The sequence below is a fragment of the Diceros bicornis genome, chromosome 23 (assembly GCF_020826845.1).
Source record: "Diceros bicornis minor isolate mBicDic1 chromosome 23, mDicBic1.mat.cur, whole genome shotgun sequence".
Taxonomy (NCBI): domain Eukaryota; kingdom Metazoa; phylum Chordata; class Mammalia; order Perissodactyla; family Rhinocerotidae; genus Diceros; species Diceros bicornis.
Genome location: NC_080762.1, coordinates 39989815 through 40006562, shown reverse-complemented (window position 1 = coordinate 40006562; position 16748 = coordinate 39989815). Strand labels below are relative to the sequence as shown.

Sequence of the window (16748 nt, the reverse complement as noted above, 5' to 3'; positions counted from 1 at the left end):
CATTTGTTCTGGATCCTATGTTTGCATTCTGCAGCATCTGAAATGCAAAAACTCTCTAAGTTGCTGTATTATATCAAATGTTTAAAATATTTGTCAGGGCCCAATGACAAAATGTTTCCTTTCTCATGCAAATATTCTTGTTAGTACCATGTAGTTTTACAAAGGAACAAAAAGGTCTTAGCTAAAATGTTTTACAGTAAGGCTCTTTGAAGATCTAGTCTTGTTATTCTGTTATAGAGTGGAATTAAGTCAGTGTGTAAGAGGACGAGGGGAAGCAAGGGTTACGAATTTTCCTTGTATTCTGATTGGCCCACTGAAATATTTCAATAAAACCTTTACTCTAAACATCTCCCTTCACAATATTGTGTAAGAAAATAAAGAATCAGTATGGGACATAGAGGAACCCGCCAATGATTGGAGACAGGATTTTCTTTACATTGTCTAATAGACTCGTTTATTATTTTAAGCTGGTAAAAAGAGACTTATGATTCGTGTTGAAGAAAGAGTTATTTGTGCTTGATACATTGAAGACACTGTTCAAAAGCAGTTTGTCCTTATAAAAGGATGACCCCTGTATAATTCTTAGGCAAGGAGGGACAAATTCAACCAACAAAAAGCACATCTCGCCCCGAGTTCCCCATGATTTCTCCACATATAGCAAAAAAATACACATCAGTAATTTATTTGAACATGCACATCAGTGAGCAGCACAGTTTTAGGCTGCTCAGGAAACAAAAGGGAGAATATCAGCATTACCTAAATAAAAAAGAGAGGTGAATTACACCATTTTAATTGTCTTAAAAACACGGATAAGAGGAGCAATTAAAATATAGTCCTAAATAGTCCTAGCTAATGTAGATTACATAAGTATACAATATGATTCAACTAATAGTGCTCTGACAAGCATAAACCACCAGTTCTAGTAAACAAGGCCCAGATCAATTGCTGAGAAAATGTTCGATTCGGATGTCACAAAAGTTTACTTTTAATTCAGTACCGAATGCAAAACACAAGTCAAGTGTGAAGACAGCGTTCTAAAAAAGGTGGCTCTATTAAAGCAAGGAGGCCATTTCCTTTTGCATTTTTATAATTTTTGAACTCTATTTTTGACGTTTGCTTTCTCTACCTTTCCTCCCCTGAGCACTAATTTATCAAAAAAAGATTTCAAGGTGCAAGTTGTACATTCTTATCGTTATACCATTTCATCTCTTTCTGGAAGAGAGTATTACAATCAGCATTACAATGTTCATTCTTTTTCTCTGAATATCTGTTTCACAAACATGTATTTCAAAATCATAACGTTGATTGGGAAAAGAAACCTACAAACGAGAGAGTGATGTAAGCATATGCTTCCTATTGTGCCGTGTGTCTTTCCCATCCCTTCTCCCCTTTCCCTGTAAAGAGCTGTAAAAATTTAAGGCAGATGAGGTATATTGCTGAAGAAAAAAGTTATTTTTGAAAAAAAAACTCAAAAAAACTTTATTCTGCCCTTCTACTCAAGAAAGACTACTCAACTATAAATCTAGTGCTAGAAAAAAGCAGGAAAGACACCGTTTGCATGTACCATACTATGTCTTCTATTTCTAGAATGGCTTTTTGTTAATTTAATTTTAATAGTAAAAATAAGCACCTTAAGCTATGAACAAGAAAAGAACTTCATTATTAGTGAGTCTAGAATCCCAACGGAATTAAGAACACTCACTCAAACTCGTTCACTCATTCTCACAAAGGCCAATGCTACTGATTAAAATTGTAAAGTGCTGTACTTAGTATAAACACTTGTATACACTGCAGACACTGAAAAATAACCCTCAAGCACATTGTGTTATAGTTCCAAAAATATATTTACAGTCTATTACAAAGATTACAAATGGAAGTGTCTAGGTGACTGTATTATGCTAATTAAAATTATTTTACAGATTATTATTCTTTAGGGACAAAAAACATTTTAGTGAAATTAAAATGATTTTTCTAGTCAATCAAAAAATAAATTAAAATATCAAATAACACTGTACAGTGATTTAAAAGAAAAAAAAAAAGGGTGGGGAGGGGTTTGGGACGCAATCCATTTGAGTTTTTCTATAGCCATCTTTGGTCCTAAATGTGGGAAAACACATTATGTAGCACTGAAAATACCTGTTCTTTTGTGATGCTCTGCAAGTAAAATAGAAAAATATAGTGCATTTTCAATGTATTCAGAGCCCACTACAGAGAAATGTGTGTACAAAACAAGACAGTATAAATAAAATTTACAAGTTTTACAAAGGAACATTTACAGATTTTGTTTCTGTTATTTGTTTGTTTGTGGATGCCCACATTATCAAACAAGACCAATTATGACCGATCCCTGGGATCTTTCTCTATTAAAATCATTAGAAACAGCCCAATTCTCTTTGGAAGTACAACAGTTCAATTCTGGGGTAGTTCATGATTTTCATAACTTTTGAAAGCAGTACTCACAATATGTATACATTCCTGAAATATCTATAAAGACACATTTAATTATTGCTTATGAAATCCTAACACAGTAATCAAATAACATGGTTTAATAAATAAAGCTCAAAAAAGAAAAAGCCAGATCCTTCACCTCTGACTTACATGGTAAAAAGAATTCTTTCATTTACCAAGTTTCTCACATCAGCGTTCACAAATAAAAGACTTTTTTTTTTTAACTGCAAGGATGATGTTCTGTGCAGCAAATTTGTTTTTGAAAGGTGAAAATTGTGAACTGCCCCTTTTATCATGCTTCAGAGTTCTAATATAAAACTTAATTCTTTCCTTTCGTGTTTGGACTGCATTAAACAGAACAGGATATAAAATATATGTCAACTATTTCTCCTTAATTTCCTAATGTCACGATACTGAAAAAATCTTGATGTGCTCAGATTAAATTTTAGATAACACTGGCTAGTTCTTGCTTTCAGAGACTTGCCTTCATCAGCATTCTTTAGATGAAGTGCCTCATTTAAAAATTTTTTTTATAGTCATAAACCTACAATTTGAGTTTTTTTTTTATTAAATTCTGTCTAGTAAAATCACTCTATAAACAATCTGTTAAAAGTGCCTTATAGTATTTATGGATCATTATTGCTTTTTTCATTGAAAAGATAATGTGTTGTCTGATCTTTACAAAAAAATTTCTTTTTAAAAAATATCAGAGCTCTTGGCAACTTGCATTTTCTTGACTACCTGCCAATTAGCAAACAATATGAAAACAGCACTGATTAACAAAATAAAATGGCACAAAAAGGATACCAATGTTGACAGAGATATATCTTCAATCATGCTATGTTTTTTTTTTTTGAGATACTTTCAAAGGTACCCAGTGTAGTTATGTGTCATAGATTAACACTAAAAAGGTCCAAAGCTATAAACAACTTTCTAAAACAAAGTCCTTATGAAGAATAAACACAAATGATTTTAAAAAGGAATAGTCTGAAATCACATATTTAAGGAAAATATTTCATTGATTTTAACAATAAGATCATGATTTTATTTGACAAATATATTCTTTCTTAAATTCTTTATGTACATTTTAAAAAGTCTATACGATAAAAAGGAGGTTAGAGAGCTCAAGGTGTTTGGATGTTTTTCAGGTAGTACTTTGTTTATTGTCACTGCTGTTTTCCTGGCCACCAGTGGTGGATCCTAAATTCCCTTTTTATATATTCTGGTGGCACTTAGGAGTTCAAGTCTATAGGTGCTTCTTAAATCTTCTCTTCACTGTAGGAAGGACCCAGGACATCAACTGTCTTCTAGCAGCATTCTACGCATATACTGAAGGCCAGTACTGTTCTCTCATAATCCATAATCTCCCTCATAGGGGAGAAACGCGTATCACACTTGGATGCCAGTTCCGTGTAAGTGGAGCATTTGTGCTCTCATAGTCTGAATGCTGCTCATGATTTTCTTTTGATGGCCAACCAATGTGATCCCCAAACTCATCACATCCCTGAAAAAGACAAACACATTTTTTATTAGTTATCTTACAAAGAATGTATTTGGTACTAAACTGTCATCGACTGTTTAATTAAATAATCTGTTTATTTTAGGCAAACGGATCTTATCTTAGTGCTGTTGGGTATTATGATCATATTCCTGCAGTGGGTCGGACTGGCAACCTGCATCAACATTCTCCTTCGTAAAAGCCTACCTGCTCAGGCTCTCAATGTGCCATTACAAGTTATTTCTAAACTGATTTGAAATTTTATGTAAGAAATGATCAGTCTTAATCAGTCTTAAAATTATTATTAACTTAAGGTAATGTTAGGAAATGTTATTTGAAATGTTGTATTCTTTTTTTTTTTTTTGGTGAGGAAGATTGGCTCTGAGCTAACATCTGATGCCAATCTTCCTCTTTTTGGTTGAGGAAGGTTAACCCTGAGCTAACATCTTCCTCCATTTTTTGTATGTGGGATACCACCACAGCATGGCTTGATGAGCTCTGTGTAGGTCCGTGCCTGGAATCCGAGCCCACAAAGCCTGGGCTGCCAAAGCGGAAGGTGCGAACTTAACCACTATGCCACTGAGCCAGCCCTTGAAATGCTGTATTCTTGAATCTAAGTGAAGTTTAAAATTTTTAATTGTTAAATAGGATATAGTCTGAGTGGAAACATTTGCTGGGCTCTAGCAGATCATGAATCATCAACATTCATACCCAATGTTATACTCAGTTTAATTATCATGTGGTAATTCTGAGCATATTATTGGTTATATACTTACTGCAGTTCAGTTCAATCATTTGATGAAATTTTTGAAAAAAAAATCATCTTTTAAAGTGTGCAACACCTATGTTTAATAGCTTAAATTTGACATAAGCTAACTCTATCTGTTCCTGTATTTTTACCTTTCCTAATAGCCAGCAAGACTGAGCTTAGCTATTTACAAGCAGCTAGAATATAGCAATAGCAGAGTACTGGAGCATTTCATAGGAATGGTTTAATAAGACTTTGAGAAAAATAGTTTTTCAGGGGTATAGATTGCTTTGGGGATACCAGTGCAATTATGCCAGCTCTACCTACATGGTAACTAGCAGGAAATCAAACAAGATTAGATGCACATGCTTAAATTCACGTACATGCCATTTCCAGACACGCCAGGAAAGAGTATCTGATTGCTGGCCTTCTTCCCTTCTGAAATGTGAAACCCTTCTCACAACAGTATGTAAATAGGATCCCACTAAGAGAACCTTGATAATTGTTTCTCATTTTTAAATACAGTGACTGAGAGGAACTGTATCACCCACAGAGTTATGATGCAGCCAAGGAAACTGAGGTTCAGAGATAGTAAATGGATTTCCCAAGATGATATAACCAGTGATGGAGCCAGAAAGGAAAATTTAATTCTTTTTACTTCCAGTTCATAGCTATTACAAAAGTTGTTTTATCAGGTCATTCTTCAAGTTAAGAAAAAAAATTGAATCAATCAATCACACACCTTACTAAGAGTAAGTTAACCTCTTAGTTACAGTTATTGAATTAAGTTTCCTTTGACCTCTTCAGAAAGTAATCATATTGGATGTCATAATGCATTTTGGTATTGGGTATGAAACTTTTAGATTTTCTTTTTTTTTTTCACTGAGGAAGATTTGCTTTGAGCTAACATCTGCTGCCAATCTTCCTCTTCTTTGCTTGAGGAAAATTCACTCTGAGCTAACATCTGTGCCAGTCTTCCTCTGTTTTTTATGTGGGTCGCTGACACAGCATGGCCACCGACGAGCGGTGTACGTCCGCACCTGGGAACCGAACCCAGGCCCCCAAAGCAGAGCATGCCAAACTTAACCACTAGGCCACAGGGCTGGCCCCAGGAGCTTAGATTTTTAATGTCTGATAAAACATGATGAAAGAAATCCTCCTTTGCAATAGAGAGTTTCCCCAATGAATAGGAACCTAAATGATACAGTGAGTAACCAAAAAAGAGGAAAGTCTCACTGGGTGGTGTTTAGAACACTGGCTATGCTGACAAACTAGCTGCCACTTACTAGTTGAGTCAGTTTAGGGAAAGTATTTAAATTCTCTGAGTCTTAGCCTTGTTGTGTGTGAAACTATTGACTTAATAAAATTGTTGCTATGAAAGTTAGAAAGATACTGTATGTTCAAAGGTCTATTTAGCATAATGTCTTGCACATAGTTGGCACTTATTAAAGAGATACTTTTCTCCCTGATTTTGTGGTTCCTACCTCTTTAATATCTGGGACATGACCTAATGTATAAAGCTTGGATTGTATCTAATAAATTCTTAAATATAATTTTAAAAGTTTAAGCTTACTCAATAGTCATCCTGGCCACTGATTCAAGGGAGTTGTAGCCAGCTGCTGTGAAGTTATCTTTATATCTTTCCATCTTAATAGCTTGTAGCCATTCTCCAACTGAACAAAAGGTAGTGAAGTCAGGAGTGTTTTGATCCAAAAGAGGGCTTATTGGCCTAGATAAGAATGAAACAGAAAAGTAAATTTTCTCATGAACTACCAAAGAAAAAATGTCTTGACCCATACAAAAATAATGGTATAAAGAATAAAATGACATATTTTAATGGATGTATATAATAGCAAACAAACAGATATGCTAATCAAAATCTAACCCATGAAGGTTGCCCAATAACTACAAACTCCAGATTTTACATTTTATTTAGATTTGATGGCCACCAGATTGTGTCTTCCACACATTTTTAAAAGGCGAGCAAACAGCATTTGTAATCACTAAATATTTGTTCATTTGCTTCTCCAAAAGTAACGGAGAGTAAAGGAAGTACATACGGCTGTGGACTAACTTGTTTAGACCACATTTGGCTCCACTGTACTGACGGCACCCTTGTGAGTGCCTTGTGAGTTCACATACCCCCCCCCCAAGGGCCTGACTACCAGTGCAGACGGGGCATCAGGCTTACCTGGCAGCTGAAGCTGAATAACTACTGAATAATATGCATTACAATGGAGTAAGCCAAGCACAAAGAATAAATGGAGTGTTTCAGACTCTTTTTAATGGGTATACCTCTTTAATCATGTATTGAATTACTTTTATAAACTTTAACCTCATAGAATCATTTTACTAATTAACTCAAACCAAAACAATAAAATAGATAACATGCATATAATAAAAAACTAAAGCAACAGTAATACAAACCCATGTAATAATAATAATGGTTTGAAAATGTGAAATGCCATCTAGTCACAAAAAGCCAGTTGAGAAAGTTTTCTAAAATGACAGCCAGTGACATCGATCATAGCTTTTAAGAAAAAAAGCAATAATAATTAACAGGTCTCTTTAAACATTAATTAAGGCAAGCCATCTGAAGGGAAAAAAATAACAACTTCTGTAAACACAATAAATTTCAGATGAACTTACAATTTAGCACAAATGTCAATTTGCCATTGGGGTGGGGCCGAGGAGATAAATGGTTCATGTGAATATCTGAATTTCTCCCGGATTCCATTCCCTTAGGTATTTCTTACCTACTACAAGTTCCCAGGGGTGTTTTCAGACTATTTGGGTTTCGAATCATTTTGTCTAGAATTCCAACTATCTGTTCAAACTTTGGCCTTTCAGCGCGTTCCTTTTGCCAGCAATCCAGCATTAGCTGGTGAAGACCAGCTGGGCAGTCCATGGGTGCTGGTAAGCGATAACCTTCTTCTATTGCTTTTATAACCTAATAGCCAAAAGGACATTAAAGATATTACTGACTGAGGTTCAATTATAATAAAACGAATTGCCCAGTAGGCAAAGTGCTTTATCCAGATAAGAGTGAAGCACACAGCTTTGCAAAAGACTCTTATTTTTCTAAAACATCCATGAATATTAAGCGTGTTATTAAGGGGTACATGAAGTGCAAGATATGATGACATTTTCTAGTTAATTCAGCAACAGGGAGCAGCAATTAAGTTCACTCACGGTGCAACAGATGGAAAATTTTTTAATGTCATCCCAGCGGTTTTCGAAAGGGAATATGTTATGGAACTATTTTACGTGTATAAGGCTGTGTGTGTAGATATTTGTCCATACATTTATGAATTCTTCAAGTTGTAAAAGGAAGAAATGAGTTACCCAGAATTGGCTCCCCAAAAGTTTCACTTTTTGTAGACTTATAAAGAATACTTCTAAACAAGATATCAAAATATGTGAATGTACTATGACAGAAAATATTACCAAGCACACTATTATTTTACATAATATGAAGTTTATACAGACTTATGGAGTGCACAGTGTTATAAGATATAGTGGTGTGGAGGAGCCAATTTGTACTGGTTCATGAAGGTGACTGTATCACTCCCCAGCTCCAAGTTCATGACCCCACACTGGCAGCCTTGGGAGAGGGCAGGGGGAGAAATTGGGAAAGGTTACAAATTAGGACTTTCCCACTCAGAGTGCTGGCTGTTAAAACTTTTATCAGCACATCATTGCCTATTTATATCTAACAACAGTCTAAGATGCTATTTATATCAAGCTTTAAACGTTAATGAAAAATAGGCCTCCATAAACCTTTGTACACGGAAATTGGAAAGTCTAAAAGTTACCTATTTTAGACTTGGTATTTTTATTTATATGGAAAGCAAAAACAGATCTTAAAAATCAGAAATTGTTACAAATCTGAGCAGCACAGAGAAAATAATAGGAAGGCAAACACAAATAAGAAGCACTTGTAAACACTAAAATATTGTTCAAGGGGGATTAACAAATCCTTTGATACTGACCGACATAAAGTAGTAGAAATTAAGAAAAAAAAAACTCTAAAAAAAAAAAAGAAGTAACCTTAAGTTTTTGAAGAAAATAAGGCCCGACGTAGGCACGCAAAAAGCTGGCTTTAAGAAATGTTGATTAACTTAATATTTGTAGGGAAAAATATCCTTAAGATGCTTGTTGACATTCAAGAATAGCTCATTAAAACGTAAAAGGTTGTAGGATGCAAGGAACAAAGTAGCTGGCATCAACAATTTTTAGGGAAATTCCTTTAAATAAGAAAAAAAAAGTCCACTTTTCTTTAAGAAAAATCTATATATGCAAATTGATAAAGTTCAAAAGGTAAATAGATGAACTTAATTATAGCAGTTTTTGAGAGATATTGCTAAGTATACAATCCTCAGCCCACATTCTCCCCTGATCACTAGGTTGCATTTCCTATACATGCGTTTACTAGACATTTTCATGTGGATTTTCCATAGGCACCTCATACTCTATTTAAAATTGAATTTATTACCTTCCCCCAAACCTTTTACTATTTCAAATAGTAGCACTTGCAGTCACCCCAGCCAGAGAGCGGAAATGAGAACAGTCCTGGACTCCTCCTGTTACAGGCACCGCAAGTAGTCACCACTTTCTGATGATGCTACTTCCTAAATACAATATACGCTCAAATGTTAGCAGTATTTTTCCATACATATATCCCTACAGTGGTGGACTTATTTCTTTACAAAGTCTCATACTATGGGGTGTTTCCTTTAGTACTTTGTTTTGGATAACAATTACGGAGAAAACACCTTAGCCTTAAGTGATCTTAACCAGTATTGGTATTGAATGCTAATGGTGGTCCTAGGATAGAATTTTAAAAATTTCCCTGTTTATGATCCCATAACTAAAAATGTTAGATATCTTGCAAACATTCCTCTAAAATATCCCTTTAAAAAGCTATACATCATATAAGCAAACATACACAGATGGTAACTCCGCAAAGATCACAAATAAATAACGACGGGATAAATTAAATTAAAAAAACGACTGTTTTAAAGGCAAAGAATTTCATGTGGCTTTGCACAACATTCCAGTGACAGAACTATACTTGGATTCAAAAGTGCTATATGTTAAATAACTTAGATAAAAGTAAAAATAATGTACTTTGGAAAGCTGGGTTAAGTTACTTAAACAGTGGCTCAAGTAGTAAATAAGTAAGTTAATAACTTCTAAAACTTTATATATTCAAAATGACCAAATAATAAACAATTGGTGGGGGATTTTTTCATTGAGAAAAGAGTGGCTTTCCTTATATCTGAGGTTGCTTGTATTTGAACATACGCAGTATCTTTCTGATTTAACAGGACTCCATTCCCATGCTCGTAACATTAGCGCAGTCATTATTTTCCACCACTTCCTAAACCTATTCCCCTGCTTGTAGTTTGTCTTCAGATATCCAGAAAGGAACAATGCAGGTAAAGTCATCTTTTCTCTTTTCTTTCCCTCTAAATAATCTCTTAAAATGTAAATCTAAATCTTATCATGATCCTCCTGACATAATACTCTTCAACAGCTCTCCAAGCCTTAAAGAAAACATTTAGAATTCTTCAATTGGAACACAATATATTCTTCAGTCTTTGTGACAATGGACAAATTATAGTACCATTAAATGGTACTATAGGAATATCTTATAGGAATGAAATATATCTTATAGAAATGAAAGAGTTAATGAACCTCTGTAGTCATCCTATTGCATTATAGGAATTTCATGATTCCTATTATTACAGCAGAGAAACAACATTTATATCAACACAAAATGAAACTTCTAGTTCTCAAAGACACAGTGGTTTATAAATTTTTAAAGGAGCAGCAGCAAAGTATAACATTCAAAATAAGAGATGCTCTGGACTGGGAATGGGCTTTGGGACCCTAAAGTTCCCACTAACAATCATGTCCGTACCTATATGAGATGAGAGATACTTGCTGGGAACCTTTGGCCTCTATAGAGCACAGTTTGGCATAATCTAAGGTGTACCCTTTGAGGATAAACGGGCCGATAGGGGATGATTTGGGCACAAACTGAACCCCGAGGTTCTGTGATTTTTATTTGGTTAGCTGCATTATATTTCCAGTTGGGGAAATAAAAAGTACTTCCTGCAAATGGTTACACATTCTTAGAAACAATAAGGCACATAAGAGGGTTGAACCTACACTTCTTAGAGCATTATATAATTATTCACAGAATTCATTTAAAACATCTTTTTGGAAATTACCAGAGACCCCTTGGATTCGCCTGTCCAGATCTAGCCTTAGTATTCTAACAAAAGCCAAAGAAAAAAGAAAAACATTCATAAATAATTTCTAATTCTAGATAGTTTCTGGAGGAATAGGAAGTGACTAGGGTAAATGACATTTATAAAAGACCACTGGGACACAACAAGGAGCATAGATTCTTTGGTATATACTTTAAAGAAATACTAGAAATAAAAGCCAAAGTTGCTTGCTGAGAAGTGTTTCATTGTTATTATAGCATGACCACCGTAATTAAGAGAAAAACAAGCACAGAATACACCCCACGATAATGGGCCTGTAATAACTCAAAATGGGATGTCACATGATTGGCTTTTTTTCTTTGCTCATTCCCATTTTCATTTCATCAACCTCACGATTAACATGACCCACATTTTAAGCAATTAAATATTTTGGACCCCACTTACGGCATTATAGCAAAGTCTTATCAAAAAAAAAATCACAATTTTGTTTCTATCTTAACATAAAAAAATACAATCATAAATTAGTGGCAACTTTTAAAAGGAAAAATTGAGGGCTCACAATTTAGCTGAGAATAAATTTAGTTACAAGCATATTATATTTTCAAGGCTCTTAAATATCTTTTAATGGACCACTTAAAGGATTTATCTTGATGTCCTATATCTTTATGGAAGCTTAATTTTTTTATCATCCTTATGACTACCTACTAGTAAAATTAACAATTCACTGGCCTAGCTTAAAGTGAGAAGAAATAATTTTGTTGAGTATTATAAACAGAAAAAATATAATATCTATAATGAATAATTTCAAAATTTTATAATTTGAGAGTAAAAATTTTATTTGGACTAATTAAGACACAAATTCAATTAAAAGACAGCTGCTGTGAATGTCAAATATGAGTATTTTCAATTTCTGTAATAGTTACTGTGTTTGACTACACTTACATATATAAAGATTTTTCTTTGAAAGGCCATTATGTAAAGGGCTAAGTATTTGCAGATTTTTAAGAAGAATGAAAACTGGAAATTTATTTGGAAAGCTCATCCTTGATTTTAATAGCAAATAACTAAATTCTAACTGCTTCCATTGCAGTGAAAATTCAAGAAAGTTATAGGTCCATGAAAATACAATGAGCATTCACTCAAGCGTTAATCAAGTGATAACCTATTTGGGTGTGGGTATCATCATATGTCTGCACGTTATCTTTTCCCAAGTTTTTCTTGCTCACTACCCTGTCTAGAATGCAATCAAAGCCCCCTGGCAACTATCTACTTCACTGACTCCTACAATACCCCTTTCTATTTCTTCAGAGTGATCATAGAAACCTCCCTTTACTCAGTATTCAGCCTGGAAAGTTTGTGGACTTGCTTACCAACATAATCGTCAATTACATATCATTTTCATGGTGTCTTATGAAGTCTTTAAAAATCCAAGGCATTTGGGTTTTTGAGGGTTTTCTAAAATCCCTGATAAATTCTTAACAACAAAATTTAAACAATATGAAGTGAATTGATTCACTTAATAAATCAATCTGACTAGTTTTTTAAAAATTAATATCTCTGAAGATCTGATTAAAGCAAGCTTTCCAGAAAAACACAATATATTCACATATACACAGAATTTCCATAGGCATCAGGGGGATACCAGATCTCTGAGTCTCTCGAGAAACTCCAAGTAAGAAATCTTTCATCCAGAAAATTTCTTAACCAGAATGGAATCCATTATTTCACATTATCCAGTCTTTTTCACTATTTGCATATTGAAAATTAAACATATAATTGCTCAAATAACACTTTAACCACATAAATATAAAACAATGAATATTATCCTATACGAGGAATATTAACATCAATTTCACTATAAAAACTGAACTGTGTAGGTAATCTCTTACTATTATAGAAACTTGTGTCTGAATTTAATAATTTAGACCTCAAAATTAAAAAAATGAAAGAAAGACGGTACTAAATATTCTAGGTCCGAACTAAACTTCACTGTAGACATAATAATTTCCCTTGATAAATAAAAATATTTATTAGTTCTTGATATACTAATTATATATTTACGATATTACATTTTCAAGAAAAACAAAAAAACAACACATGGAATTCTAAAAATTAAAATTGCTGATATTTATTTTTTCTTCTTAACCATTTCTATTATTTGTTTTTAGAAGTTAAGTGAACTTTGAATTTAAGTTATCTTCTATTCTTGTCACTCATTTTATGTTTGAATCTAGTACAGAAGGAAGGTGTCAAAAGAAATGAAACTCTACCAAATGTCTAGGGAATGTAAATATTTCTCTTTCTCTGCCCTAAGGATTTGTTGCCCACATTTTGACAGTCCATGAAATCTTTGACACTGAGACCTGTCAAATATTAACAACTTTGCCTCTGCCAAACAGACTCATCATTTAGACTTTTATCTTTGAAAAACAAAAACAAAACACAAAAAAGTTTCATGTCATCTCTCAATTCAAAATACCAAAATATTTAAATGATTTAAAAGCTCCCCTTTTCAGGCTGTGAACTTTTTAGTTAATGCAGAAATTTGTAGGCAAATGTACTGAAAATAACCTTACCAACAGTCTGACTTCAGTTGTCTAAAAATAACTATTTACACATATTAAGAAGCACAGACATTTGGTATCGGAAATTCTAAAATTAAAAACAAAGATACTGATTTAATATAATCATATTCATGATCTCTTTTTGAAAAATAACTCAATTTTAACTTTATTCAGTTTCTATTGCTGTCCATGTTTATAGTACCTCAAGAATTGACTACTTCAAACCAGTTTGCTACTCATATCCTTCTTCTAAATGCCAATATAGATTTTCCTCAAGCACTATTTATTTTTTTTACTCTCCTCTTCAAGAACTTTAAATTTGTATCATTTCCAAACTCCTTCAAAAAAAATCTTGCATCCTTTTGCCCCAACCTAATCTTCCTTTTGAATCACTCCCAATGTACACATCTCTGTTACAGGAAAGAAAGTCTATTAGGTTGGTCCCCATACACCTCGCTAAGCCTTTGCTTCTGGACTTCCCAGTGTGCTCCCTTGGAGAATTCTCTCATCAGCTATGAACCAAAGTCTTCTCCAGATTTCTAGTTCAAGTTCAGGGTACCTTTATGGATTTTACACTTGCTCTGTTTTTATCTAAATTTCAATCACATTGTCAATAAGTTGAACTATATGAACCTGCCAGTATTTGAATGTTTCTGACTACAAAAATGTCAATTTCATAAAATTCAACCTAATAGAAGCAAATATTCAGTGGCACTTATGTTACATTGTTTGATAAATGGTCTCTTGGTGTGAGAAGTATACTTCCAAGAACTGTTATCAGCTTCTTTTCTCAAAGGATAACAGTATGTTTTATGTCTTAGTATGCCCTCATGGCAACAGGGTACACACTTAATAAGTACTATTTTTTTCTATTTTTAGGCATTGCCAAGGGCACTCCCATTTTGATTACAATCTAAAATATCACTATAAAACACTTACCAATATCGATCATAAAATCTAGATTACCTTATGAAATTAAAATTTAATTAAGTCAATCAACAGTAGATAATTGAAACAGATTTTCTCAGAACATTAAAAGAAAAAGAAAGATAAGCTTCAAAGACAAAATAAAACACAATCTTCCTTCCCCTTTCCCTCTGCAAATGATTCTTTTATTCATGTGACTCTCCCACTCAGCTGTGCAAACACAGCATCATTATCTATATCAAGGAGGAAATATCCTTTGTAGGCTTCTATTATGTCCAGAGAATTTAAATAAAAAAAGTAAAAGCAATTCTTCAAAATAAAAACCAAAATGAAATTAATTGAACCACTAATTTACGGTAATTATTGTGAAAATTTGTGGTGATAATTGTGAAAACTCAGCAATCATATTTTTCTAATTCTATAACAGTTTCTTCTTATAAGCCATTACCTACATGTTCGAATAATAACAGATATTAATGTATTAAATCCTTCTGGTTTAAATAGTGTAACACCTACATCTTGATTTGACATGTCCCAATAAGGTCTTTCTCCATAAGACATGACTTCCCACATGACTATTCCATAGCTCCAGACATCACTGGCTGATGTGAATTTCCGGTACTGGATGGCTTCAGGTGCTGTCCACCTCACTGGGATTTTTCCACCCTGTTATAAAAAGAAAGTAACATTTTAAATATGTATAATAACTTATAAATCATTTATAGCAGTACCATAAAGCTACAGTTAAACATTTGTATACTTGGTTGGCAATTCAGCAGTATTTGGTCTATTCATCTTGAATCTCTCTAAGTGTATTTAAAGTTACTAATCTGTTTTTTAAAATGTCATTACAAGTTTTCATTTTTAAGTCAACTCAATTTAATGCATCCTATTTGGTCTTTGGGCAAGAGTCTAGTCAAAAGACAATGAAATAACCATTAAAATGGAATGAAATATCGGATATTATAGTAAATCCTCACAAATTTTCCATTTTTCTAAAGTCACAAAAGTTAGGATAAGAATTAGCATATTCTTTTAAAATCTTTATTTAAAATGGGATTATATTTTTCTGCTACAATTTTGAGTGCTAGTAACTACATGTTGCCTATATGACTGCAAATTATTTATACCAGCATCTCAATATAAGATAAGCATGTTATCATTCTTATTATTACTTATTCTCTTAGGCTATATGTAGGCTGTAAAAGCAATAACGACTCTTCCAAAAGGAAAAACAGCAACAACAAAGAGCTGAGATCAATTTGCCTCTTTTCTCCTGTTTAGTGTTGTATTGAACCTTGCTTTCTTGGTAGGAAAATCTCAGGATTATGAAGAGGTGCAGTAATAGACTTTTTCTTACAGTCGTTGTGTAGACAGCTTCTGGATCATCCTCTATGACCCGGGACAAGCCAAAATCTGACACTTTACAAACAAGATTGCTGTTGACAAGAATATTGCGAGCTGCGAGGTCCCTGTGAACATATCCCATATCGGCCAAATATCTCATTCCAGCAGCAATTCCTCTCAGCATTCCTACTAACTGAATGACTGTAAATTGCCCATCGTGTTTCTACAGGAAACAAAATATAAACAAAATATTGGACAAAAAAAATATGGACAAAAATAAAAGTCCAGTTAAATGTACTCTGAAAGAGAAAAAACCACCATGGAAAATGTCTGCACATTTGTCATTTACTATCGTATAATAGAAATTAGTAACTAATTTTCTATATAATACAGACATTTGTGAAAAACATAACAGGTGCTGATTTAACTGATAGCCAAATAATACAAAATAGAATTTTGGTAATCATTTAGTTATTTATATCGATGTTATTAACATAAATTAATAATAGTTTCAGATTATGCAAATCCAAAAGTATATGCTAATTTTTAAGTCATGGTCAGGGAACAGAATATCCAAAAATATTATCCCTGACAGCTAAGTGTTTTCCCCACTTGCTAAAAAATTATATAAATAATCTAAAAATATATAAAGGGATGAAGACAGATACATTAAGATTTTTTCTCCAAACAGTAAAAAAAAGAAGGGGAAAATGTTTTGATTAATGATAAAGAGAAATCAAGAAGTAGAAAATGATTATACTGGGTGACTTTGTTTTCATTTTATTCTTTTCCCTGTTTTGCGAGAGGTAGGAACATTACTTGCAATAAAGATTCTCTAAAATAGATGTACTAGCAAACAGGGTTGAGAACTCTTTGTAACCAGACTGGCCACCATATATTTTTAACCCACACATTTCTCCAACTGAATCACAAATACGGTGCATGAGCACATTGGTTTGATTGATGAACTTGCTAGG

At 33.3% G+C, this 16748-nt stretch overlaps 1 protein-coding gene across 4 annotated transcripts in view; it reads right to left on the bottom strand.

Moving 5' to 3' along the window:
- Positions 1–447: 447 nt before the first annotated feature.
- EPHA7 (EPH receptor A7) overlaps positions 448–16748 on the bottom strand; it is a 169225-nt gene continuing 152924 nt past the window's right edge. For all 4 annotated transcript variants that reach the window (XM_058566614.1, XM_058566615.1, XM_058566616.1 and 1 more), the window contains exons 13-17: positions 15785–15994; positions 14941–15090; positions 7451–7644; positions 6268–6423; positions 448–3952 (exon numbers count right to left, since the gene is read on the bottom strand). In XM_058566614.1, the coding sequence (XP_058422597.1) occupies positions 3838–3952; positions 6268–6423; positions 7451–7644; positions 14941–15090; positions 15785–15994 (825 nt within the window). In that variant the 3' untranslated portion in view covers positions 448–3837. The remainder of the gene's footprint in view (positions 3953–6267; positions 6424–7450; positions 7645–14940; positions 15091–15784; positions 15995–16748) is intronic.